General features: G+C 33.6%; 1 protein-coding gene across 17 annotated transcripts in view; it reads left to right on the top strand.

The window, feature by feature from the left end:
* Positions 1-27539, top strand: part of DLG1 (discs large MAGUK scaffold protein 1) — a 261346-nt gene that overhangs the window by 209095 nt on the left and 24712 nt on the right. For 8 of the 17 annotated variants that reach the window (XM_059391232.1, XM_059391238.1, XM_059391237.1 and 5 more), the window contains 4 exons: positions 8339-8453; positions 14262-14438; positions 17204-17273; positions 21786-21819. In XM_059391232.1, coding sequence (XP_059247215.1) covers positions 8339-8453; positions 14262-14438; positions 17204-17273; positions 21786-21819 — 396 coding nt within the window. Of the gene's footprint in view, positions 1-8338; positions 8454-14261; positions 14439-17203; positions 17274-20976; positions 21077-21785; positions 21820-27539 lie in introns of all 17 variants that reach the window. The other 9 variants (XM_059391228.1, XM_059391227.1, XM_059391233.1 and 6 more) reach the window with 2 other exon arrangements.

Below are 27539 nucleotides of genomic sequence, written 5' to 3'. Positions count from 1 at the left end.
GGTTCCTAATTAAATTTTGTTTTAGTCTGTTACTTTTCTTTTGTGTCTTTCTACTTAGCTACTACCTAACCAGCCTGCCTTCGTTTTCTCCTTTAAACCAGTTGTATCTGTTCTCTGGGAGCTCTTGCTCTCAGATGTTAAGTTCAGCATTTAATTAATGTATTTCATTATAGAGTGTAAATAAGTTTTTTTTCTTCACAGTTGGGATTGCAAATTTAAAGAGAATGGGGGAGATACAGTTTATCCTCACTCTCTTCCTGTAATTTCTTCGTCTTTTCACTTCTAGCAGAGTCAAAACAAAGACTAGAAGTTGAAAAGGGGAATCAAATGCAGAAAATAAGCCGTTAAACATTTTCTCTCCTCTTAGAAGCATACACATATTATTTAACTTATGGCCAGAAGTTCAGAGATTCCCTGAATGTATTTCATGACAAGTTTGAAGCTTTCTGAAGTACTCAATGGAGAAAACTTTCTGTATAACATTTCTGTTTTCTCCCAGTGTAGCTTTCCTGGAATGAGTTGTGATACGATTTTTAGGAGAGGGATATAAATAACTTAAATGAATAAAGAAATTAAACTCTCCCCCCAAAATAAAATCTAAGAAAATGGTATACAGGATGGGTATACAGTAGAAATTGATAGAGCTAAAAGTATGAATTGATTGGACAGGAAAGTGAGGAATCTTAGCTACATAAATGAAATGGAAGTTTAAAGGAAAAGTAAATTTGAGGAAAGTGTTGAAGTATGTTCTGAACAGACAGATGGTTAGGAGGAATTGTAAATATTAAGTAAAGACTATAAATATGAAAATCTGAGTAAACACAGTGAAGCACAAATTAAAAAAATTAGTAGGAATTGACTTAGCTCTCTAGTATTTTTTAAGATCGAAGAGACCTTAATTGCTACTTGTAGTAACTTAGGAAAGAGTATTCTTCTTTACTATAAAAAGTAATGTGATAGGGACGCCTGGGTGGCTCAGTTGGTTAAGCCGCTGCCTTCGGCTTGGGTCATGATCCTGGGGTCCTGGGATCAAGTTCCGAATCGGGCTCCTTGCTCGGCAGGGAGCCTGCTTCTCTCACTGCCTCTGCCTGCCTCTGTGCCTGCTTGTGTATACTCTCTCTCTCTGGCAAATAAATAAAATCTTTAAAAAAAAAAAAAAGTAATGTGATAAAAATATGTTTTTAAAAAAAAAGTAATGTGATAAAAATATGTTTTTTTTTTTACAGAAGGATTTTAAATTTCTGAAATGTAGAATTTTTTTTTAAGATTTTATTTATTTATTTGACAGAGGTCACAAGTAGGCAGAGAGGCAGGCAGAGAGAGAGAGAGAGGAGGAAGCAGGCTCCCTGCTGAGCAGAGAGCCCGATGTGGGACTCCATCCCAGGACACTGGGATCATGACCTGAGCTGAAGGCAGAGGCTTTAACCCACTGAGCGTCCCAGGTGTCCCCTGAAATGTAGAATTTTTAAGTCACTAAGGCTTTCCTTAATTCAACTGGCAAATTCACTGCAAACCACTAATAATGCTACATGAAATATAATGAACATTTTATTAAGGGCATCACAGAGCTGTTAAGGCAGTAAGGAAGCACAGACATCACTTTTGTATCAGAGCTGTGATATAATGGCTTATAAGAGCCAAATTGTCGAATTTTCCGGAATTTTGTGAAGTAGTTGTTAAATAGTCATTATTAAAATTGTGGGGGCGCCTGGGTAGCTCAGTGGGTTAAGCCTCTGCCTTCAGATCAGGTCATGATCTCAGGGTCCTGGGATTGAGCCTCACATTGGGATCTCTGCTCAACAGAGAGCCTGCTTCCTCCTCTCTCTCTGCCTGTCTCTATGCCTACTTGAGATCTCTCTCTCTCCCTGTCGAATAAATAAACAAAATCTTAAAAAAAAAAAATTGTGGGGCATCTGGCAGGCTCAGTCAGAAGAGCCCGTGACTTGATCTTGGAGTTATAAGTTCAAGTCCCACATTGGGTGCAGCGATTACTTAAAAAATCTTTAAAATAAATGAATCAGTAAATGTACAAATACATTTAAGAGATTAAAATATTAAAAACTAAAGCAGTAAATATTGAAAACTTATCATTTCCTAATAATTTTCTGGTATAACCACTAAAATAATGGATTGATACAGCAGTGGGACACATGGAAAATTAAAAATAAGATAGTAGACTTCAAGTTAATCGCCCAGAAGTCCGCCATCCCCATTATTAGGGAACAAAAGCTGGATAGCAAAACCAAGATTTATTTAAAAGATCTTTAACAAAACTAGATGAAAAAATATCCCAAGAATCCCAAAATAAAGCAAGTATAAACAAGTTATCAATAGCTATGAGACCCTATAATACCAGCATCTGTACAAGGAAAAGCAGCATAAAAAGCCCAAAAGCCAATCAGTACTCACTAGAAAATGCAGTGCCCAATTTGAGAACAGCACCTATAACTGTAAGGGTTTTTGCACAATCTACATTTTAAGTGTAGGGGATCTACAGTAAGGTATAAGGGAGATGCGCCTTCTGACCCATTTAAACAGTGATAGCTCCGTTTTCAGTTTGAAGCCCCACACCAAGAGAAAACTGAGAATAAAATCCAACTTGAGCAGGAGAGGGATAGTAGGGCCAAAGGAAATAGAAGGTACGGACAAGTAGGGGGAAAGTACAGCAACAGGAAGCCTTGCAGTGTATGAGATAATCATATCTTTGAACATTTGTCAGAAACAACAAAAGAGGGAGCTCCAGAGCTGTGAAGATAGAAAAACTAGCCTAACCCAAATAGTCTTATCTAAAAGTTCAAGAAAACTGGGAAGCCTGGGTGGCTCAATCAGTTAAGCATATGCCTTCAGCTCAGGTCATGATCTCAGGGTCTTGGGATCATGCCCCATGTTGGGCTCCCTGCTCAGTGGGGAGTCCGCTTTTCCTCTCTCCTACCCCTCCATTTGTGGATGTGCTGGCTGGCTTGCTCTCTCTTTCTCAAATAAAGTATTTAAAAATAAAAATAAAAGTTCAGGAAAACTAGTTCAATATAAAAATGAATAACAGAGGGGCGCCTGGGTGGCTCAGTGGGTTAAAGCCTCTGCCTTCTGCTCAGGCCATGATCCCAGGGTCCTGGGATGGAGCCCCACATCAGGCTCTCTGCTCAGCAAGGAACCCGCTTCCCTCCCTCTCTGCCTGCTTCTCTGCCTACTTGTGATCTCTGTCTGTCAAATAAATAAATAAAATCTTTTAAAAAAATGAATAACAGAAAAGGATCAGTACTGAATCCAATGGAAAACTGTTTGAAAAAATGAAAATAAGGATCAGAATAACATCTCCATAATGAAAGTATACCAGAAAAACGTGTCCATGAAATAAATGAAAAGTATAACCTTAATATTTCAAAACAAGTTAAAAAATAATTATGGGGCGCCTGGGTGGCTCAGTGGGTTAAGCCGCTGCCTTCAGCTCAGGTCATGATCTCAGGGTCCTGGGATTGAGTCCCGCATCAGGCTCTCTCTACTTGGCAGAGAGCGTGCTTCCCTCTCTCTCTCTCTCTCTGCCTGCCTCTCTGTCTACTTGTGATCTCTGTCAAATAAACAAATAAAATCAATAAAATAAAATAATTATGGAGTATATGAAAGAACAGCATAAGTGAGTTGATAAAACATAAAATTTTTACATGTAAAGAAAAAATGTATTTTTTTTAAGATTTTTTATTTATTTATTTGACAGACAGAGATTACAAGTAGATAGAGAGGCAGAGATAGAGGAGGAAGCAGGCTTCCTGCTGAGCAGAGAGCCTGATGTGGGCCTCAATCCCAGGACCCTGAGATCATGACCCTAGCCAAAAGCAGAGGCTTTAACCCACTGAGCCACCCAGGTGCCCAGAAAAAATGTATTTTAAAAAATTAAGTTTAACAGGGGCACCTGTCAGGATTTCTGAATTGAAAGAATATTCAACATACATGTGGGAGTTTCACAGGGGAAAAAAAAACAATGCATATAAAATGTATAAAGAAGAAAAAACTCTCTAAAATTGAAAAAAAAAAAACTACATATCAAAACATTCTGTTTACCTAAGGTGATAACTAGCACAGGGAAATACTCTCATGAAATTAGTGGGATTAAAAGAAAAATACATACACATACCCTACCCTCCAACCCCCCAGAAGCCCCTTAGCCTCCCTGCTTTTCCTTCTCCTCCCAGCTCCATTCCCCTGGGATCAATCCCCTCCCAGGACCAGTCCGTCCTGTTCCATCTGTTCAGGATGACATTGAAACTGAAAACAAATTGAGAAACCAAAAGTTGTATGGCAGTTTTTACTTTCTACCACTCATTTTTAACTTCACAAATAAATGATAACAAAAAATCTCAAAAAAGTAAAAAATCCAGTGGAATTCCAGCCCCACCCACCCCCCCAAAAATACCATTTAGAGGAAAGAAAATGAGGTAGTCATTAGAACTTCATTCAGCAGTGGCTCATAGGAAACAGTAGAGTCAACATACTCAAAGAATCAAAGAAAGAAACTGAATCAAATAGACTTTCACATATAAAAGCTGCAATCAAATGTATAAACAACAGACTGATATTTAGGTCACTCTGAGACGAAAGAACAAACTTCAGACACCCAAAATGATGGGAGGGGTGCTGCCCTAAGGACTGGTGCTAGCAGTCCTTAATTTAGTTGTAAGGAGGAGAGTATATAATTGGAAAAGATTGTATGCTCTGACAATTTGGATAAAGTACAATTATCAGAAAATGGGGAAAATTTGAAGATCCTATAAAAATAGCATAAGTTTTCTAAATGGTTTAAAGTTTTTAACTGGATATAAACAGATATTTCAGTTAGGCTCTGTGGAGATTGCTCATAGTGAACAAAAGATTACCGTTAGAACAGAAGAATAAACAATATAAATTGTATAATTATATGTTTATCTTTGAGAGTATATAAAATTTATTTGAATATATTTTATTAGGTATGAATATTTTATGAAATATTAAATATTAATGTTTGGGATAATTTAGTATCTTTATAAATACACATGTATTATAAATACATTTATAAATATAAATTTATATGTAGCTCCTCATTTTAGGAATTTAGTATGTATTTTTAATTTTAAGGCTTGTTCTTTTATGTTTGTGTGTGTCTAAACAAAGAGACTGCACAACAAGAGTGTATTCTAGTTACTTTTGTTTCGTAGCTACTCCAGAGCTTAGTGGATTAAAACAATAAGCATGTTACGGATTCTGTAAATTAGGAATTCAGTCACGATTTTGTCTGGATAGTCAAATAGTGTCCATACACTGAGGTCACTTAATGGGATTCAGCTGGTGGGTGAGGGTCCAGAATGGCTTTACTCCCCTTGTCCTGTGCCTTGGTGATACTAGCTGAAAGTCTGGGCTCAGAACATCGTCATGGGACCTCTGCAGCATGGTGCTTTGTGGGTTATCAGACTTCTTATATGGTATCTGACTTCCCCTCAGAACAAGCATCCCTAAAGAAACAGGCAACAGTTTCATGGCATAATCATTTCTACCATGTTCATTTGCATGGGAGTCACAAGGCCAGCCAAGATTCAAGGAGAGGGTGACTAGACTCCACCCTCTTGATGGAAGAACATCAAGGTCACATAGTATAAGAACATGTGGGATGCAAGCATGTACCTTGGGAAAATACACTCTGACACAACTACTCATATAGCAGGTTTGCGTATATATAAATCATAAAATAGTATGAATAGAACTGAGATCAAACAACTTCAGTTATATCAAAAGTTACTTTAAATGTTCAAAGAAAACAATTTTCAGATTTGCCGATAAAGCAGAATCTCTTTACAGTATCTTTTTGTAACAAAGAAATGAAGGTTAAACGCAAAAGAACTATATAGTCATTAATAGAATGAGAGATGTCTATATATATGCTACTCTGCAGTGTCCTTACTCTTACTGCTAGTAAGACTGTTAATGTACTTGTTAAGTAAAATAAGCATGTTCGGAGAAATGTGTAGGTTACTGTTTAAGAAACGAGCAATATGATTGTGTGTGTGTGTGTGAATATATAATGTATATAATATATACATTATATATTACATACACACACATTATATATTACATATATTAAAATAACAGAATAAGTATTTGTGACTATATTTATACATACATATATATGTATGTATATATGTATGTATCTCCTTCTGTTACTAAAACTGGAAAAATAAACTTTTTTATTTCAATTTTTAATTTTTTTTTTTTTTTTTAGAAGAGGGAATTTTTGGCAGGTGGAGGGCCAGAGGGAGAGGGAGAGAGAAAATCTTAAGCAGACTCCTCACTCAGCATAGTGCCCAGTACAGGGCTCCATCTGACAACCCTGAGATCATGACCCAAGCCAAAATCAAGAGTTGGATGCCCAACCAACTGAGCCACCCAGGTGCCCCTGGAAGAATAAACCTTTCTTAAAATGTTTTTATATATAGTGACCAGGAGAGAGTAGGGTAGGAGAGAGGGCTGGAAGCTAAACTTTATCTTTAATATCCTTGTTTTACAGATACAACCTTGGAACTATTTTACTTACCTATTAAAAACAGTGAAAAATTTAAAGATCAACCCCTAAAAATTAAAGGTGAAATTAAATAAGAAAGAATGGACCTAAATGTATATCCAGTTGGCAACATTAGCACCTAGGGAGGAACTATTCAGAGCCACTTTAAAACAACTATTAAACTGTATCTTTCTCTCTGTGTCTCTATAGACCGTGCTCTAAATAAGATAAAAAAGAAGTAGGGAAAGTAATTAGCTGTTTTCAATAATGATGCCATGGTCTTTGTTGTTGGTGTTGTTATTTTAAAGCCGTTGTGAATGTAATATTGGATAAAATGTAACTCACCATGCAGTACTCTGTTATTCCCAGTGTCTTGAGAACTAGAATTCCTTTTATACAAGAAAACACATACAGATGTAAGATAGAATAGATTAATTAAAAATCTAACAGTCCTAATTTTTAATTAGAAGAACCAGTATAGGGGTGCCTGACTGGCTCAGTCAGAGGAGCATGCCACTCTTGATCCAGGAGTCATGAGTTCAAGCCCCATGTTGGGTGTAGAAATTACTTAAATAAATAAAACTTTTAAAAAAGAAGAACCAGTGTAAACTCAAACTTCATTTTGTATTTTTATCCCTATCTCCATCCGTCAGTCTTCTGTATCTCAGCTGTGTCTACACAAATATGGTTTGCCATGAGTTGTTAATTGTTGAATTGTAATGGATACATTATACTGTCTATTAACATTTATATTTAAAATTTTCTATTTTTAAAGAAAAATAACATTTTATTACATATTAATGTGAGCTTTTAAATGTTTTTGAGTTTTTTGATAAATTGTTGTTTCAGTTAATCTTAGTACCTGAGAAACAAATTTGATGACTTCCGTGGGAGGAAGACTACCTCCACAGTATTCATGCTTACTCTTAACTCTTGTCGTCTTAAACTATACAAACTCCCAAGCACGGTATTTGCTCTTGCTATAAGACTGGTTTTATAAGAAAATCTGATATCTAATCTAATTTCTTTAAAATAATTTATTATAAATAAGAAGGTATAAGAGTGTGTAAGTGTATAATTGCAATATATTTGAAAAAGTGCCTAAGGTTTTAATAGATTAGGTAGTTTTTATGATATAGCCTAAAATAGTTCATCTTCATAATCATACTTGTTTTTATATAAAAACGATCTTAGAATGTTTATCCAAATTGCTTTGTGTCTTATTTTGGCATTTTAAAAATTTATAAATTTATAAAATGTATTAAAGTAAATTTGATTTATTAATTTTTAAGACATATTTTTGCTGTCTATTGATTGTACACAAGTTCTGTATTTAATCACATAAAAGTAATGATTTCCTCAAGGGGAAAAAGGCAGTAAACGAAGAATCTATTACAAATCATATTAGGAAAAAAAAAAAAAACAAATCATATTAGGTATGTTCTTTTTAGGTATAAAAATCAGAATAAATTATGAGTTTTAATTTTTAAAATTTACAGTTAAATTAGATAGTAATATGAGATTCATACTGGTATTTTGATGCATGAAAGTTGTCTTACTTGATTAAATGTGATATGAACTTTAAAATAGCATATGAGAAAGTTCTCATTCAGCCAGTTCTAACTTATGGTACATTTAGAAGAAAAAAAAATTTTTTTTTAAGTTTGCATTTTGGCCAAAATCTTACACAGGTTACTCTTTTAAGGTTCTAACCACATTTAATCAAATATAAGACCACTAACATATTTAACACTTTATTTTCAAATACTTTATTTTTTAGAATGTAAAGTATAAATTTATTTTTTTTCCCATCAGAATACAGTCGTTTTGAAGCCAAAATACATGACTTACGGGAGCAGATGATGAATAGTAGCATTAGTTCAGAATCAGGTTCTCTTCGAACTAGCCAGAAGCGATCCCTCTATGTCAGGTAAATTTTTTTTACTTCTAATTATGGCAATCCTTATTTATGCATGCAGATTCCTTCACATTTTTTACTATGACTTAGTTTTACTATAGAAAAATACATTGCAGGGGCTCCTGACCAGCTTAGTCAGTGGAGCATGCATCTCTTGATCTCGGAGTTGTGAGTTTGAGTCCCATATTGGGTGTACAGATTATTTAAAAATAAAATTTTTTTAAAAGAAAGAAAAATATATTGCATATCAAGAAACATAATTTTATGATTGATTTCCTGAGTGTATCTTTTGTTATCATAATTGTATTAATGAAAGTTATACAACCCCTTGAATAATGATGAGTGACTATACTGTATCTTGGTATATCATAACATCCAACACTTACTTTCACTTATATTCTTCATAATAAAATGTTCTGAGTAACATTGAGTTACTGTAGCAATTTCCATAATAGCAAAGAGAGCATATGGAAATAATAGCTTAAAATGTGAATAACCTCAGTAAAGGACACAGATTCAGGAAACTTCTACATGCATTTTTTGAATATTTGGGAGAAGTCAACCTTATTTTTCTATAACTAATTAATGCGATAGCTTAAATCTAATAATAGTAAATAGATACCATTAGTATATAAACTGTTCTTACCGATAGATGACCTATTTGTATTCTGTATGCACCTTTTTTTTTAGCAGAGCTTTTACTCAGTACTTTTATACTATTATTTTAACTGTAGTAGATGGCTGCAGGTGATCTCTACAATTTTTCATTATTTTTTCATTCCTTCTGATACTATTGAGGAACATTTCCTAGTGTGTTGTATTTATTCTTCTGATGAGAGATGATATATGTTCTGTAAAATAGGCAAGTATCCCATACATGTTTACATATGTGTATAAAAACATTTATACAAACAAACGTGTACTCTGTATTTGTTTACATATATTATTTATTCTCTCAAATAATTTTATTCTGTGATAAAAGAATAAAAGGAAATTTTTCTCACTTTCTTTACTTTTTCTTTTCCTACCCCTACCATTCCTTCTGCCCTACCTTTTAGTGTTTCAGATTTTTCTTTCCCTCCACCAATTCCTGCTATATTTATTAAATATGTATATATTACATATATATTTAAAAAACATATTCTTTTCCAGAGTCCTTAAAATATTTTATGTAGTACTGATATCCACAGAAAAAGGAATAACATTTCTGTTTATACTCTCCTTCTTTCGTTTTTTTTTTTTTAAGATATTTATTTATTTGACAGAGAGCACAAGTAAACAGAGCGGGAGGCAGAGGAGAGAAGCAGGCTCTCCACTGATCAGGGACCCCCATGCAGGGCTCTATTCCAGGGCCCTTGGGATCATGACCTGAACCAAAGGCAACTGCTTAACTGACTGAGCCACACAGGCACCCATCTTCTTTAATTTTCTTCTTCTTTTTCTAATTTTAGTATAATTATGTGTTGCCTTATTTAATAAGTGATTAGATAGAAAAAACTTAAAAAGACACAAAAATCAAAACATTAGGTTATAATTATTTTGGGTACATTTAATGAATCCTCTTTCCTTTTTATTTTTTAAAAAAGGAATAAATATTTTTACAAGTTATATGTTACCAAAAAATTTAATGAAAAATAACTGTCACCTCCAGACAATCTCCAATTACATTATCTAGAAATAAACATCTCCATTTTCTTAACAAACTCCCTTGCCTTTCTCTCTGTACTTCTAAATAATATGCATATACTGCTGTTTTCCAGTTTACCAACTTTGGACATTATGGACTTACTGCTATGGAGATAACAACTGTCTCTTTCATATCAAACCATTCTGCCTCTTCCTCTATTAATCATAGTGCCATCACTGCTAATAAAATTAAAAGCATTTAGAGTCATGTGACTATGTAGTATCTGTCATTACTTACTGAAATAGTATATTATGACCATGCTTCCTTTCTTCAACCTTCATTTCTTGTGGGCATAATAATTGTGTCATTTTTGTTTGCTTAATTGTGCATTTATTATTAAATATCTTTATCTTACAATTCTCTAGAGTTTTTCACATGATGAAACATGATTGCACGTATGATCTTACCACTTCAGATTTTTTCCATCTTGTGTGTGAGAGATAGAGAGAGAATAGAAGCATATGTGAGCCAGAGGGGCAGGCAGGAGGAGGCAGAGGGAGAGAGAAAAATCTTAAGCAGGCTATTAGCCAGTGTGGAGCCCAACATGGGGCTTGATCTCATGACCCTGAGATCACAGCCTGAGCTGAAATCAAAAGTGGGATGCTGAACCAACTGAGCCACTTGGGCACCTCGATTTTTTCCATCTTTCCGCTCCAGTCTGGATTGTTCCTCTATAGACTTGCTGTATAGGTCTGACATAGGACTTGCTTTGCCACTGTCCTATTCCTTTTAGATCTCTGCTATGTCACCGTTGGTTTTTGAGATGCCACCTTTTCTTTCTCAACTTAACTTTTATTTTACCAAAGCACATTCTTCAATAAATATTAAGGAAGGGGTGTGTGGGGGATACTTTTTACTCTTAGCATGTCTGAAATTGACTTTATTTTGCCGCCTTCTTCATAGAGAATTTGGGGTGTAGGGGAGGGTATAATAGCCTATTTTATTTTCTGAGAGCCCCTTCTTATTTAATCTTATTTTGTCATCCTTTATTTCATAGACATAATACCTTCCCATGCTTCTCTAATATTCTCCTTCTCAGATTCTCTGCTTTCTCTGTATTTCTCTTTTCTAGTTTACTTGTTTTCTTATTTTTTATATAAGAGGTGATCTTTTTTAAGATTTTATTTACTTGACAGAGAGACACAGAGAGACAGGGAACACAAGCAGCTGGAGTGGGAGAGGGGGATGCAGGATTCCTGCCAGGATCCAGTCCCAGGACCTGGGGTCATGACCAGAGCTGAAGGCAGATGCTTAAGGGCTGAGCCACCCAAGTACCCCTCTCTGAAGTGATCTTTAAATATTTAGTGATCCTAGCCCAGATGGGCTCCCTTGCTCAGTGGGGAGCCTGCTTCTCCCTCTGCTTGTGTTCTCTCTCTATCAAATAAATAAATAAAATTTTTAAATATATATATATTTAGTGAAGCTAGTGCATTTAACTAGAAAATAATTATCTTTGTTCATTGCCCTCTCCCACCCCAGGTCATTTTTTTCTTTGGGGTCATTAAATATCTCTAGAAAAGAATCCTTAATCCCTTGCCCAATATAAGACAGGTTGCTAGTACTTGAGTTTTCAGTATGCATCTGCATTCAAGGGTTCAGCGGCATATACCTTCACACTAGGTCTCAGAGCCTATGAAAAGGAATATTAGACGTCTTAAAACTAGCCACAGCATTTTGCTTGCAGATTCCTTTTTAATCTATTTTTAGGGGCACCTGGGTGGCTCAGTGGGTTAAGCCTCTGCCTTCAGTTCAAGCGATGATCTCCAGATCCTGGGATCAAGCCCCAAATCAGGCTTCCTGCTCAGCAAGGAGTCTGCTTCTTCGTCTCTCTTTCCCTCTGCCCCTCCCCACGTTTTCTCTATCTCTGTTTCAAATAAATAAAATCTTTAAAAAAAAAAATCTGTTTTTAGTTTAGCACTTTTCCTCTCCCCACTTAGCACTTTCCTCTCCCCACCAAGTTCCAAAGTACAGAGCTTCTCAAGTTCTGTTTCTTTGGAAACTAAACCTCTTATCTTCTATGGGTTTAGGAACAGGAGAAGGAATCTGAGGGTCTGAGTGCTATATGAAGTGTTTCTACCAGTTCTTCCGTTTTCTCTGCTGTAACTTATCTCTGGATCTCATCTACCTGGATTCTATACACTTCTACTTCCTGAGCATATCTAGAGTCTTGCTGAATAAATTATTTCAATATCCCTTTCTTCAGACACCCCAACTAAGCTTCCTCTAATCTGCAGCAATGAATGGGTCTACCCTAAGATCCAGCAATACCATCAGGGAAATTCAAATCAAAACCACATTGAGATAACACCTTATGCCAGTTAGAATGACAAAAATTAACAAGGCAAGAAACAACAAATGTTGGAGAGGATGTGGAGAAAGGGGAACCCTCTTACACTGTTGGTGGGAATGCAAATTGGTGCAGCCACTTTGGAAAACTGTGTGGAGGTTCCTCAAAAAATTAAAAATAGAGCTACCCTGTAACCTGGAATTGCACCACTGGGTATTTACCCCAAAGAAGAATGTCATGAAGAAGTAATGAAAAGAAGGGCCATATGCACCCCAGTGTTACAGCAGCAATGTCCACAATAGCTGACCTGTGGAAGGAGACAAGATACCCTTCAACAGATGAATGGATAAAGAAGATGTAGTCCATATATATAATGGAATATTATTCAGCCATCAGAAATGATGAATACCCAGCTTTTGCATCAATATGAATGGGACTGGAGGAGATTATGCTAAGTGGAATAAATCAAGCAGAGAAAGTCAATTACCACATGTTTTCACTTACTTGTGGAACATAAGGAATAGCATGGAGGACATTAGGAGAAAGAAGGGAAAAATGAAGGGGGGAAATTGGAAGAGGAGACAAACCATGAGAGACTATGGACTCTGAGAAGCTGAGGGTTTTAGAGGGGAGGAGGGAATGGATGGGTTGGCCCAATGATGGGTATTAAGAAGGGCATGTATTGCATGGAGTGCTGGGTGTTACATGTAAACAATGAATCTTGGAACACTACGTCAAAAACTAATGAGATATGGTGACTAACATAATAAAAAATTTTAAAAAGAAGAAAAATTAGGTATCCTACCTTATTTCTCTCAATACTGAATGAGAAATTTTTTAAAATGCTTTTAATATAATCCAGTGGCAAGCCATATTGAATTCTAAAATGAAGATAAACCTAGAGAGTTGCCCTAAGTTTATAAACAAAGAATAAATATTAAAAGGTACTCTTCTCTTTATTTTGGTTATACACACTGGGTCAAACAAAATCCCTGACAGATATGAGTTACTAGTTATACACTATAAGACTGGATTAACAGAGTGATTATTTTGTCAGTTAATTATTCCTTCCATTCACTCACAAAACTAGAGTCAATAAAATTTTCAGTCAATAACAATGATGAAAACTAACTACAGAGGACTTTAACTCCCACCAAATATTTTAGAAAAAATAAACTGTATTAATATAGTAATTGTAAAATGTTAAATCTTTTAAAATTTGATAAAAAGAAAAATTGTGTTCTATTACTTGATTATTGTACAATACTTAAGTTCTTATCCAAAGGAGTTCTCTTAAGGGAAGAATCCTAGCAATTACATTTACAATATAATATAATTTATATATATACAATTATAATATAATTTATATATAATACAATATAATTTATTCAATTTGACAACTGGAAATTAGGATACAAATAAATAACTTACTGTAAGTCAGTTTTACTATTTCTTTTTTGTCTTTTGTCTGTTATAGTGCAAATTCTTGAGCTTGGCATCATTTTGCCTAGTATGGTATATTGTTTAATTATTTGAAATATATATACTTTCAGAATCCCATGTTAACTTAATATTGGTAATATGATAACAAATAATCTTGGTGGGGGGCACACCTGGGTGGCTCAGTCAGTTGAGCATCTGATGTTTGGATTTGGCTCAGGTCATTATCTCAGAGGCTGTGAGATGGAGACCCTCATTGGGCTCCTCTCTCAGCAAGGAGTCTGCTTGAAGATTCTCTCCCTCTGCCCCTCCCCTACTCACACGCTCTCTCACTCTAAAATATAAATAAATCTTTAAAACAAACAAAAACACCAAATAAACATGTACTTTTTTCTTCTTCATCTAGAGCCCTTTTTGATTATGACAAGACTAAAGACAGTGGCCTTCCCAGTCAGGGATTGAACTTCAAATTTGGAGATATCCTCCATGTTATTAATGCTTCTGATGATGAATGGTGGCAAGCCAGGCAGGTCACACCAGATGGGGAGAGTGACGAAGTTGGGGTAATTCCCAGTAAACGCAGGTAAGTATAAGTCCATTACAGTCTTACTACTTGAACGTAGGGCAACATAGACAAATAATTGTTGGTTTTTTAAATTATTTCACTGAGGGTGATTTTTTTTTTGCTTGGTTTTTCATATTGTGTTTCAGTCATTTAATTTTGTTCACCTTATGTTATAACCAATGACATAATTAAAGAATATGATGCCCCCAAAGAGAAATCTCTCTAAAGCTCCCATTTAGTTGCTCAAAACAAAATAAATACATTTAAATAACTTTACTATGTATCTTTACCATTGGAGGGAGAAAGATTTAAAAGCTTCTGTACTTTATCCAGACAGGTGGTAATGAAACTTACTCAGTTTTCAGGATTTTTGATTTTGTGAATTGCCTCCTTTAGACTTGAAAATTGAAAGTGTAAATTAAAATTTTTAGAAGTATCTGGTATTTGCTTCACATCTCTTTCCTTGCTTAATTTAGAAGTATTGGTACATTCCCTGATCTTTCCTCTTTCTTTTAACCATTTGTTATAAGTGATACATACTTACTATCTACTGGCAAAAATGATTAAGTGGAGTAGTCTTTGAACAGGATGATCCCAGCATAAAGAACCCTTTGTAGGGCTATGAAATGCTGCTGAGTGTTCCTGTTTTTGTGGGAAAGGTATTAAAATGTCAGTTTGTATGTCTCCCCAAATAACTTATTTTTGAGGTCTGATTTGTGCAAATCTTTGCCTGAAAGTCTTTTTAGGTTTTAAAATAGCCTGTAAAAATCATTAGTGAGACATTAATGTTTATTCTAGCTGGCTAATTCACATCAGGTCAAGCTTATGATGTAATACTTATTTTAAGAGTCGATAATTGATAAGTGTGCCAAATCATATACCTATTTATAGGCCTCTCTATATATTTATATTACTGTTTATAGAAGTTGAAGAGTAGGAGTATTAAGGTATAACCAAGATTTGTAGTTGTGGTTTGGGGATTGATGACCATTCTTGGCTAGATCCATATTCTTAACAAGATCCAATCATTTGGCTAGATCATATATTTGGTAGCAACTCCTCTTTTTTAGCAATGCAGCCCTCAGCATAACTTTTTTCCTAGAATAGAACATAGTCTGCTTTAAATTCAGAAATGCTTCCTCTGTCTCTGTGCCTCATTGAGTCAGTAGAAACCTCACATCTTAAATACCAAAGTCAGAGTTCCTAAAAATTGTCTTATCCTTTGGCACCTCCTATCGTGCATGGGCTTTATGTGTGTCTGCAACAAATAAGAAATACACTGACTTTGGTAGAAAGTGATTCTTCTCTTTAGCATAAAAATTCTATAAAGTTGGGTTTTTAAGTCAGAAGTGCTGCAGGAGACTTAAGACCCCTCTAAATTTCCAAATTCACAAATAACATTATAGAATATAATTTACCTTCCGTAAACCACATATGGAACCACAACTGATTATGCCATTTTATTTTGAATGTATTCAAAATTTGAATTTTCTTAAGGAAAACTATCTCTTAAACCTTTTTACTTCTAATAATAGCCCAAGGAATTGTAGTTAATACAGTTTTCAGCTTTTATTCAGGAACAGTATTTACAAATAAACAACAATTTAAGTCACTCAGCTACTTAGTGAACAAGGTAAGTATGAGAAAACAAAGCCATTTTAAGTTGTAAACTTTTGCTCACTAAATGTTAGTTTTGCAGTCCCCTCAGTAAGTGCCTAGGCAAAATTACAGATTAGTTAATCATGCCATGTACTCTCTAGTCATGTCATGGATTGTTCTAGAATAATAACAAGTGTTAAGTCCATGACTGCTACGGTTCTTCTGTACTCACAGTAAAACTGTATCACTGGATAAGGAAGAAAATGCATTTATTTACAAATGATTTTGGTAGGTTTTCCTGCTATATACTAACATAATTGCTATGTTGAAATTAAGGATAAAAAGTTTAATTGACATGAAATTTTATAAGGTTCGTGTTGGTATTGCAATCTACATGAAACATTTGTTTTGATCTAATTTTATTGGCTTGCTTATTTTGAATAGTTAACACTTTAACAAGTTTCAGAATTCAGATCTAAAGCTATACAGGCTTCCTCTTAAACTGTACTCCTGGCACCCTTTTCAGTTTTAGAGGGATAACTAATATTACCAAGTCTTGTATATCCTTCCACAGGTATTTTAAAGCTCTTTAAGATTTTTTGTATACCATAATTGGTTACTTTATGTATTTACACAAATGTGTCACTGGAGATAAATTTAATTTTTGTATTTCCCATTTTTTAATAAAAATTTCAGAGCTACAGCAAAATACACAGGGAAGAATAGTACAAGGAACACCCACATATCCTTCACCTACTTTCTCCAGTTGTTAACATTTTGCCCTATTTGCTTTCTCTCTCTCTCTCATGCTTGATTTTTTTTAGGATATATGCATGCCCCATGCTAAGTTAATATTGAAACAAAAACACCAAAAAACAAAATCCAGAAAATTGCTAAACTCAGAAGTGGTTCCTAATAATAATTTCAGTATAATTACAGAATATGAATTAATCTGTAAGTACACATGTACTGTATTTTGGTAGTTCACAAGTGCTTTTGTTTTGCAATGAGCCCTGTATTTCACTTCCAGACATTATTTTTAACTTAGGGATACAAACCTAAACAGTTTCTGAAGGTTTTAGAATATAAAAATGCCCCATGCTAAAGTATCATTTCTGATGATTTCTAGTTAGACCCTTAGATATTTTGGTATACTTTAAAAATAACATTCTGTACTTTGACAGAGTTGAGAAGAAAGAACGAGCCCGGTTAAAAACAGTGAAATTTAATTCTAAAACAAGAGGAGATAAAGGGGTGAGTATATGAAATGTCCTTTCCTAGATATTAATAATTGAGACTAATAGGCTTTTTCATATTTCTTGCCAGAGCTACACTATTAAAATTAGAAGGATTTAGCCATAAGAGTTAACTATCAACAGCTCTTGCCATGATGCTTTGTAATAGTAGATGCTGAAGTAAGTAATTTATTAAAGCACTCATTTTACAGACCTTTCCAGATTATTGAAACTGTCATTTGGTGTATTCTTAACAACATATTTTGGTAAGGTTATTTTTACAAGTGAAATAAATGTAGCCTTCCTTCAGATGTCCAGTTAGAAATTTGTATTAATCATGATAGCTAATGTAATCATCTTCTGAGACGATATGCCCCAGAATATTATTAACTAGGTCATAATGTAAGTTTTCATTTCCCCCTTCACAATTTGTTAAGAGAATCCATGCTTTAAATATTTGAATCAATATGAATTTTTATTTTGAGGGAATAAAGAAAGGGACAGTAGAGGATGAGTTTATGGACAGTCAAGAAATACTTCTGAATTCTTTCGTATATAATTTCAAATGTGTTTTTGTTTTCATTTTTAAGTTCTGCTTGAATCTAATGGATGCCAGTACATGAAAGAAATACTGCAGGCTTTGTCCTGTATGATGTGTGTAATCACTACCATGGAATATTGTAGTAATAAGCCTGAAGAAATAAGCTGAACACATATGTTGTCTTGAAATACTATTCATAGGAATGTTTTAGGTTTGTTTTTTTTAATCTAAAGCAAAAGTTTTATACATCTTTTGATCATATTTCAAATGAATATGTAAAGTTAACTCAGCAAATTAATTAACCTTATCATCTGTACTTCTGATAGCACTAAGCACTCAAACATAAAGGCATAAAATTAAAGATAAGCAATATCCTGAAAGAAATTAAATCTGAGTAAATTGTATAATGCATTCAGTTATCTTAGAAATGATAATTTCCTTTAAAATTGCAGCTTTCTGAAAATAAATTACATAGTATGATCTGAAGCAATATTTAAAATAGAAATTTGGGTGAGGGAAAAAGCCCAAGTAAATGCTCAGGATTTGAAATCTATACAATGCTTTTTGTGCTCGTTTTATATATGTCTTTAAAAATAACTTAGTAAAATACACTGTCAAAGTATTGAAAAAGAGGTTGCATGTTGTAACTTTTCTTCCATACTGTAAGAAGTTAACTGAATTAACGACATATTTAAATCTTAGTCTTGTTTGTTGACTGTAACCAACCTTATACACAGTCACTGTGTCCTAACACAGCACCAGAAGGATGCATGATACTGAGTGGGGTAAAAATACGCTTGCCATTGATGCAGAACTGCATTTCTTTCTGTACTACAATTTCCCATTCTGAGTTCATCTTTTCCTTTCCTTACATGGTGGTTTATGGACTTATTTCCACTGCAGACTTACAGCATTTCTCATTAACATGTTTAACATCCATTTAGCTATTTTGACATACCACATAGAGAAATTCTATGCTTAAATCATGATTTTGTGATATTTTATCAGTTCTTTTATTTATTATACTCTCTTGCAATATAGCATTAATAACAGTAAATAATTAAATAGAGTATTTTGTATTGAAAATGTAGACAATCCAGAGGTAGTATGTTTCTTCAGTTTTGTGTTGTCCCTGCACATATTTGTCTTCTTTGCTTTGTGCTATTTTCACTTTTAATAAATTCTTCATCCAGAGGACATTAAATGTAATACAATTAATTCTTTCTTAACTAACAAGCATTTCTTTCTGTCCTATATTATGATATCTTTATGATATCTCATTTTGGCTAACTGCAAAGATACCAAAAATCAAAACATTTTAAACTTCATGTTTCTTTTGGTTGTTTGCTGTGAAACTGACTCTGACCACTATATATGCAGTAGGAGGGAAAAATACCTTTTATTAGATACCATAAAAATTGTTACTTTATAAATTCATTGATGATTTTTATGAACAAGAAGATTTAATCCTTCCCTAAATTAGATTATCATAAATTTTTCTGTATTGAAACTTTAGTTTTCTTCTGTTTCTCTATTCAAAAATTTGGATTCCAACAAAGATTTTTATTTAAATAATGCTACTTGACAGTTGTAAGTCCAAATTTCTGGACAGTATTTTTTCTTATCAACTTAATTTTTAACTTCTGCTTAGCGTTATCATAGCCTCCAAATTTTAGGATTGAAATCAGGACAATCTGTTGGACTAATGAGCTCTATGAATTTATTAATCCTGAATTATTAATATGAAAAGGAAAAAATAAAAGTTTAATCTTGTTTTTATGTTAAGATTCCTGCCAAAACAAATCCTTTCAAGTAATAGAATTGGAGCAAAAATTACTTTATTCTCCCTCAGCACCTAATTGCCAGACATCATATGCTTAAAAATACAGGCATGCCAAAACATACTTCCTGATGTGGATATACTTCAAAATAATGATAGCATTTTATGACATTGGATTAAACTCAAGAAAAGTCAGAACAAGATTTTTTTATCCTTTATATTGTTCCTGCTTCAAAAAGTAATAATTCCTAAGTGTTATTGCTAGGTCAGGCCATTTCCTTCAAGACATAATGTTTGTGACAGAAATTACAAAAGAAGTTATTCCTCTTTAATAGCATCACCTTTCTTAATGTGGCCTGGTTTTAAATCTGTGAAGGCACAAATGGGACATTGAATAAGGGAGAAAATCTCTCTAACGTCTGTGTAGTAGGGGACATCAGATCAGCTGTGCAGCTCCTCCACAGCAGTACTGTATGACTATTAGGATCTTCATTGCCTTTTGGCTTTTATAGGCACCTGAGTTATTAATTCCTATTCAAGATATGGTGCCAATGAATTTAATCTGTTTCCAGTTTATTTATATATACTTTTTAAAATAGATGAATATACTAGAGCTTAAAGACAAATCAGTTAGGATGGCATTCATGTTGGCCAGGAGAGCTCTGACTCTTCTTTCTCAGTGGGATAGCTTCGATGAATCTTTTGCTGGATTATGTATGCTTGATGGACCCCTCTTAGTTTTCTTCTCATTTTCTGATTCATACCATAACTATTTATCTTTTTTCTCTTCCAAAAAATAAAATTGGTTCATTGTTTTTAAATATTCAGAACTAGCAACTTTTTCATTTGTTTTGGTTTTCTTTTTTAATAGTGGCTTTTTGTTAGTTCATTGGAGCCACCAAAAAGGGGAGGAAGGGAATATGCTCAAGTCAGAGGAAAATGGAAGATTATTACCTACTGCAAAAAATACTCGAATAAGCCTAGAATAATGACTTAAAATAGCTTTTGCTATAGAGCACTTCATACCTGGGAATCTTCTAGAAAAATATGAACTGATAAGAACAGAAATTAGCAGGTTTGTACTATAGTGGTAGCTAATTTGAGTTACTCTTCAAGTGGCACTTACTCCTTATTTCTAGGGTGTTTTTTTTTTTTTAATCAAGTAGCACTTTCTCCTTAGTTCTAGGTATTACTGATTTGCACTGTAAATTTTAAAATATTTTAAGTTGAGAAATGTTAGGAGTTTATACAAAGTCAGAAATTCACTTTGTGATTAATAAATTCATATACAAACTGCACACTGTGGTCACAAGAGTCAGCTTCCACAGAGCTGCTAGGCTGGGCCTTTGTACACACAGATAGTAGACATCCCTTTGTTTTGCCCCTCCTTCTCTTCTTCAGCAGTCATTCAATGACAAGCGTAAAAAGAACCTCTTTTCCCGAAAATTCCCCTTCTACAAGAACAAGGACCAGAGTGAACAGGAAACAAGTGATGCTGACCGTAAGTATGTGGATCCAGTGGTCAACTGAAAATAAATGTAGAGGGACCTACTGCCCTGCAGTTGGTTGTTACCATGGAGACAGTTTCAAGAGCTGCAACAGGTTACTAATTGTCTTAAACAGGGGCAACTTAACAGACATAAATTAATTTGCATACCAATCTTTTAACTTTTTCTGACACCTTAGGAATTCTTAATTTAAAGCTAACAGTATTTTTAAGCTATGTGTTTAAAATAAAGTTACACGTTGGAAGGGTTCTTAGAAGAAACACTTAAAATACTCTCAAATAATACTTGAGAGGAATATTATGGATACCTGAGAAGCTACTTAATGATTATACTATATGTAATTAATTGGCCTTTAAGCATTGACAATCTTTGATCATAGATCCTCTGGAATTCTATTCTATCTTGTATCTTCACTATATGTAGACAGTGAATTTTACTTTTAAGATAACAAGAAATAATCTCAAATTTTGCTTCTCTACCCTAAATCAGCTTTTAAGCTAAAACTTTGATTTCTTTAGTACATTACATTCAGCTACTAGCTTATTTCAAACTTTCAGAAATCTACAAAAACACTCTAGAATATGTGCACCTGTAATGGTCTTGGAACTGTCTCTTATTGTAGCACCAATTTTATGCATTACTGACAACTATTTTCTTTGATTATCTTTTTATTGCTTGCTCTCTGGGAACTACTCTCTACAGGAGATCCCTGACGACATGGGATCAAAAGGCCTGAGTAAGTGATCAAAATACTCCCAAGTTATTTTTTAACCTCCATCTACAGACCTACCTTTTTCAGATACATTTTGAGATTCATGGTAGTGCCTTTCTGGCATGAGGAGGTATATGATTTAGATTGCTTTTAGACTTTTCATGTTAATAATGTGCTTGGGATTTTTATTTCTATAATACATATCTTTTGTTTTTCTGATGCTCCATTTTTCACATGTCATTTGAAAAAATTGCTCATAATTACATTTTCCTTTTTGTAATCTTTATGGCAGTTACTTTTGCTAGGTATTTTTTTTTAGGTAAAAGACTTTTTTTAAGCTTTTTAAAATAATACTACCTACCTTCATTACTAGAATGTAGAAAATAATCTTGCAGTTTTCTGTCCGCCAGGCTATTTTGTTAAAACAAGTTAAAATCACTTCGATTGTATGTTAGAAAAGCATTGCTATGATGTGAAACTGTAGAATATAATGAGTCTTAAGTTAATAGAGAAGAATTGTGGACCTCAAGTTCAAGTAGCGGTTGATATATGGGGATGGAAATTGTAGCTCTCTTTTTCCAAGGAGGTTGTAAATTATTAAAAGAATTATGAGAAATACTATCCTTTATTTTTCCTTTAACCAAGATGTTGTCAGTGGTTTTGAGTTGTTCTTACTTAATTTTCTAACTAGTACTTAGTTTTCATATAAACTTGGTACAGTCTGGTATATAGGAGTCATTCAGTAAATGTTAGAGTGAATGGATGAAACAAGTCATTTTTTTAGCAAACAAAAGTTCAAATTTATATGTTCTCAAATTAATTATATATGAAAGTTTATCAAATATTACTAAGTTATTTTAGGTGACAGTGACTCATAGAAGTAATCTCTTAAGCTAAAGTTTTTTCCTGGATGGTTATTTCTATTTGGATTACTAAGCATTTTGAAAACTTACTTTTTGTAATTCATTGGTCATTAAGGATATAGCCAGTACGGGGGCACTTGGGTTGGTTCAGTCATTTAAGCAACCAGCTGTTGATCTCAGCGTGTTCTTGATCTCAGGGTCGTAAGTTCAGGCCCCATATTGGGCTCCACACCCAGCATGTTTAAAAAAAAAAAAAAAAAAAGAGTAGGGTCACCTGGGTGGCTCAGTTGTTAAGCATCTGCCTTTGGCTCAGGTCATGATCCTAAGTCTCAGATCAAGCGAGCCCCACATCAGTTTCCCTGCTCCGTGGAACGCCTGCTTCTCCCTCTCCCACTCCCCCTACTTGTATTCCCTTTCTCGCTATCTCTCTGTCAAATATATAAGTAAAATCTTAAAAAAAAAAAAAAATTAGAGATCAGTATCTTTTAACTTTCTAAGCTCTACATTAATAAACATTATATTTCATAGAAGGTTTTTTCCCTTGATTTCTGCTAACTTTATACTGGAATTTTAATCTAAAGTATAGGTACTTTTATTTCAACCTTAATGATTAAAGGTTTGTATTAGATTGAAGACAGTATACTTTATATGTAATTATTCCTATATAGACACATCTTGCCTATGCCTTTTTAAGATACAGCAAGAGACACAAATTTGCTGGCACCCAAATTGGCACCCTTTTTTAATCTTTTTTACCTTTGGTGAAAATTTTTAAAACTGGAAAATATTTACATAGATTCTTAATGCTGTAGAATTTATTTTGAGAACGATGTGTTTTAAAGGTGGTATGATTCAGTATAAGGACCCACAGATTTTTTATTATCTGCTATAAATCATTAGAGACCTGTGGAAAACTCATCGTAAAGGAACTAAATGAATTTGTTTACTATATTGATACTGTTATGATGGATGGTAATTACACCTTGGCCATATCTTATTTCCATCTCTCATTTGGACAATTGGGATTTGAGAAGAGAAACAAGAGAAAAATAGTAGCTGATTACCAGACAGTGTCCTTTAGAAAAGGATTTAATTTTCTGGAGAGAGACTTAAGATCCCTTCAATGATAGTTTTTGTGCTTCATCTCATAGGAACTAAGATAATTTACTCACCTGGTAACATGATCAAATCAAGAAGATTTTGTTTGGAAAATACTGAGGGAGATAGGAAAATATCAGTAAGAATTCTAAACTTGGATAAAACATATGACTAGCAATTGACAAGGTGCCAATTGTTATATAACAGAAAATGCTAGGGAAAGGGTGGTCAGGAACATTATTTGTAGCCTCAGTAATCCATATTCTGAAGTTCCAAATACAGGAAATAAACTAAGCAGAATCCTGAGAATTTAATATAAAGAAATAAATAAGACTTCTGTACATATTCATCAAGCCTTTGAAACAGGACTCATGAAGGGACTGAAAAGAAAAGGCATAAATGCAGAGAAACAAATCCAATGAAGAATATCAAGAAAGATGTACATCTACATGTAATTTCATATAACCTGTGAAAAATAGGGTATTTTAATTAAAGAGAGAAAAGTGATAATCTAGAACACTTTTCATACACATGAACTCAGTGATTCTACAAAAAAGAGAACCAAATAAATCATTGATTTGCCCTGTTGAGAGCAGAAGAAACAATGAGAATTGGCCTTTCCAATCCTATTTTGACTAACAACTAACTAGAATATGATGGAAGTCTGAGAGAATGCAAGTAAATCATCATAGCTGTGAAAAGCTAGAAATAGAGATGTGTACAGCTTGTATATCTTAAGAAGGCAACTTTGAAAAACGTCAGAAGGAAAAATGTAAGATTCCTTTAATAGAGACTTTTTAAAAAGTAAGTTCAGGAGGAGCTATGTAAGGTGCTCAAAAGTGAAATCATGATACATAGTTTCAGGCGAGGTTTGTAACTGTCGTACAATTTTTATAGCTTTCCGTTCTGTAGAACATCTCAAAAACTCTTAGGTACATAAGAAAGAGATATGTAATGGGAAGCTTTCTCAAAGACTTAGAGAAGCAAAGTTGTGTAGAGCTCTTAGATGCCAAAACCAGACTTACTTGTAAAGAATGAGAGTAGTAGTATTGCTTGAGATTGGTGATATATAGGTAGTAGTGAGGGAAAGCACAGAAAAGTCATTTCATACATTCTCAGGAAGAAATGTTTGATGAGAAAGGGGAGACTTGGTTAGAGATTTGAAATGACTGTGGTCATCAAATTTCATAAAATCAAAATTAAAACTCAAAGAATATACCATGTATGTCAAAGGGGGATAATGCCTTTACACTACGAATTCCTAAATAAGAAACAGACAAATCTTCATTTGATAACTGAATGGAGGATATGAGAAGAATGCTCAAAAGATAACAAATGAGTGTATGAAAATACTTGATGTCCCCAGTAATCAGTAAACAAAATGATAGTTTCTACCCATCATCTTGACAGATATTTCTTTTAAATTTCTTTTAAATACCACAGAACCGAGTGGTATTGTTTTATGGAATCACTAGTTTTAATATATAACCACTATGCATATCTGGAAAAATATATCTTTTGACCTACTAATTCCTCTTCAAGGAATTATCCTAAGTATGTAATCAGAGATAGAGATAAAGGTTTATATACCAGTAAGTTTAATTTTATTGAGAAATTACAGTCAAAAAAATATGAAACCATCCTAAAATATGAAACCTTTATATTTGGGAAGTGGTTAATGAAGTATGATTTATCTGTATTTTGTAATATCATATAACCATTGAAAATCATATTAAAACATGACATGGGAAAATGCTCATAATATAAATGAGAAAAAATGAATATGAAACTATATTATCTCAGACTTGTAAATAAACATATATTTAGGGCAATTTTGAATACTGTTGGTTTGAACAGGCTTGCACATGTCCTTTGGTCAACATATATATGTCATCATGTTGGGGAAATACTGGGGAAAGGAATTGCTAGGTCATACATACATATATTTGTTGAGCTTTCGTAGTGGCTGCCAAATAGTTTTCCATAGTGGTTGTACCAATTTCCCCAACCCCAGTAGTATGTGAGTTCCAGTTGCCCCTTACCTTGTCTGTGTTTGGCATATCTGTTTTTGGTTTTGTTTTTTTGTTTGTTTCTTTGTTTGTTTCCATTATAGCCATTCAGGTGGATGGTAGAGATACCTGTTGTAGCTTTATTTTGCATTTCCCTCATAAGTAATTACAGGACAAAATTAGAACACCTTCTTATATGTTTACTGGATTTTTTAATACCTTTTTTGATTAAGTTTCTTAAAAATACATTTTTAAATATCAAGAAGAAAGCATTTTACCTCTCTAATAAACTCCCAGCAGTGGTGACAATGCTATCCAAGAGCCAAGCTTTGAATAGCAAGATTTTCCTGTAGAGTTAGGTAAAAGGATACCTGAAAGAACTTGAAGAATTGATCACGTAACAATTATAGGTAATCTTAGAGAACTCAAGATTAGGAGAAATCCCCAGAAAAGACAAAAGAGATTTGTAGTAGCTTTAACTTTTTACTGTATAACATGCCAAATATATTCAATAGTAGAAGAATAGTAAAACCCTGCAAGTATTCATTTACCCAACTTCTGTGATTGTCAACTCATGGTTAATTTTGTCTCTTCTGTACTCCCACTTACTTTTCTCCTTCACTCACTCCATTGCAGCAACTAATGTTACTCTCTTTTATGTATTAGAGATTGTAAAGTACACTACTAATCCTAATAAAAATTTTAGGAGTTTTTTTTAATGTGTCATTCCTACTTTCAGGAATGAATTTTAAGGAAATAAGACAAGTTGTATAAATGAAAACATTCCTAATTACTGATGTTGGTGGAAAACAATTTAAAGCAAACTAAAAGTCTAGGTAATAAGTAGCAAGGTAAATTATGATTTATCAGTTCAATAGACTATGGATGCAATAATTTAAAATGATTGTTTCGAAGTACATGGGTAACATGGGAAGAAATTTTTAAATATAAACTTTTTTAGAACATTTTATATGTGCTTGTCATATATGATTCAGTCTTTTATAATTTTTAATGTCCCTGCTATATTTAAAATATTTATAATCATAGTTAAGAAAGTTCTGTCTTTGCACCTGAAACTAATACAACATTGTATGTCAACTGTCCTGCAATATTTAAAAAGGAAAAAAAATTATATCTTGTTTTTGCAGGTTAGAATAACAGACTTATTTTTCACTATGACAGCAATTCAAGAACTATTATCTTCATTTGAAATCTTACATTCTGCCATTCTCAGAACTCTACAGTAGTACATCTTGATTTTAGGAGATTCTGTGGGTGGCATGGTACAGCAGATATTTCTCCTCAAGCTGTTCTCTTATCCCTTAAAGAAAGAGAAATTTAGATTTCTCTTTCTACTGTGGAAAATTTTGTTTTTTAATTTTTTTTTAACTCTCCAGAGATAATTATTGAGAAAACATTCAAGATTATGTTTACATGGGGAGAGTACCTGGTGTTTACCCAACAAGTTGTGAAATGGAGTCATTTTTAAGGGGAGGCCAGGCAATTTGCAAGTAGATGTATTTGCTCTATCTTTTTTTGTTTTGCAAAAAGCAGAACAGCCATTGTCAGTTTTATCAAAACAGAGTTTCTCAGAACTACTCAGTACTAGTCTATTTTAAAATACAGTCCCACCTTCTAGAATTCCCTTCCATTTGACTTATTTTGGTGCATATGAATCTATGACATCTAAGATATTTTGTCTGTATGATCACAGAAACCTGGATTTTCATTCCTCTTCAGGAACAAGAAAGAAGCTGAACTAAAAGCAAGATCA

This window comes from Mustela nigripes, chromosome 2 (genome assembly GCF_022355385.1).
Source record: "Mustela nigripes isolate SB6536 chromosome 2, MUSNIG.SB6536, whole genome shotgun sequence".
In the NCBI taxonomy this organism is placed as follows: Eukaryota; Metazoa; Chordata; class Mammalia; order Carnivora; family Mustelidae; genus Mustela; species Mustela nigripes.
This window is presented reverse-complemented; position numbering and strand designations above follow the sequence as displayed.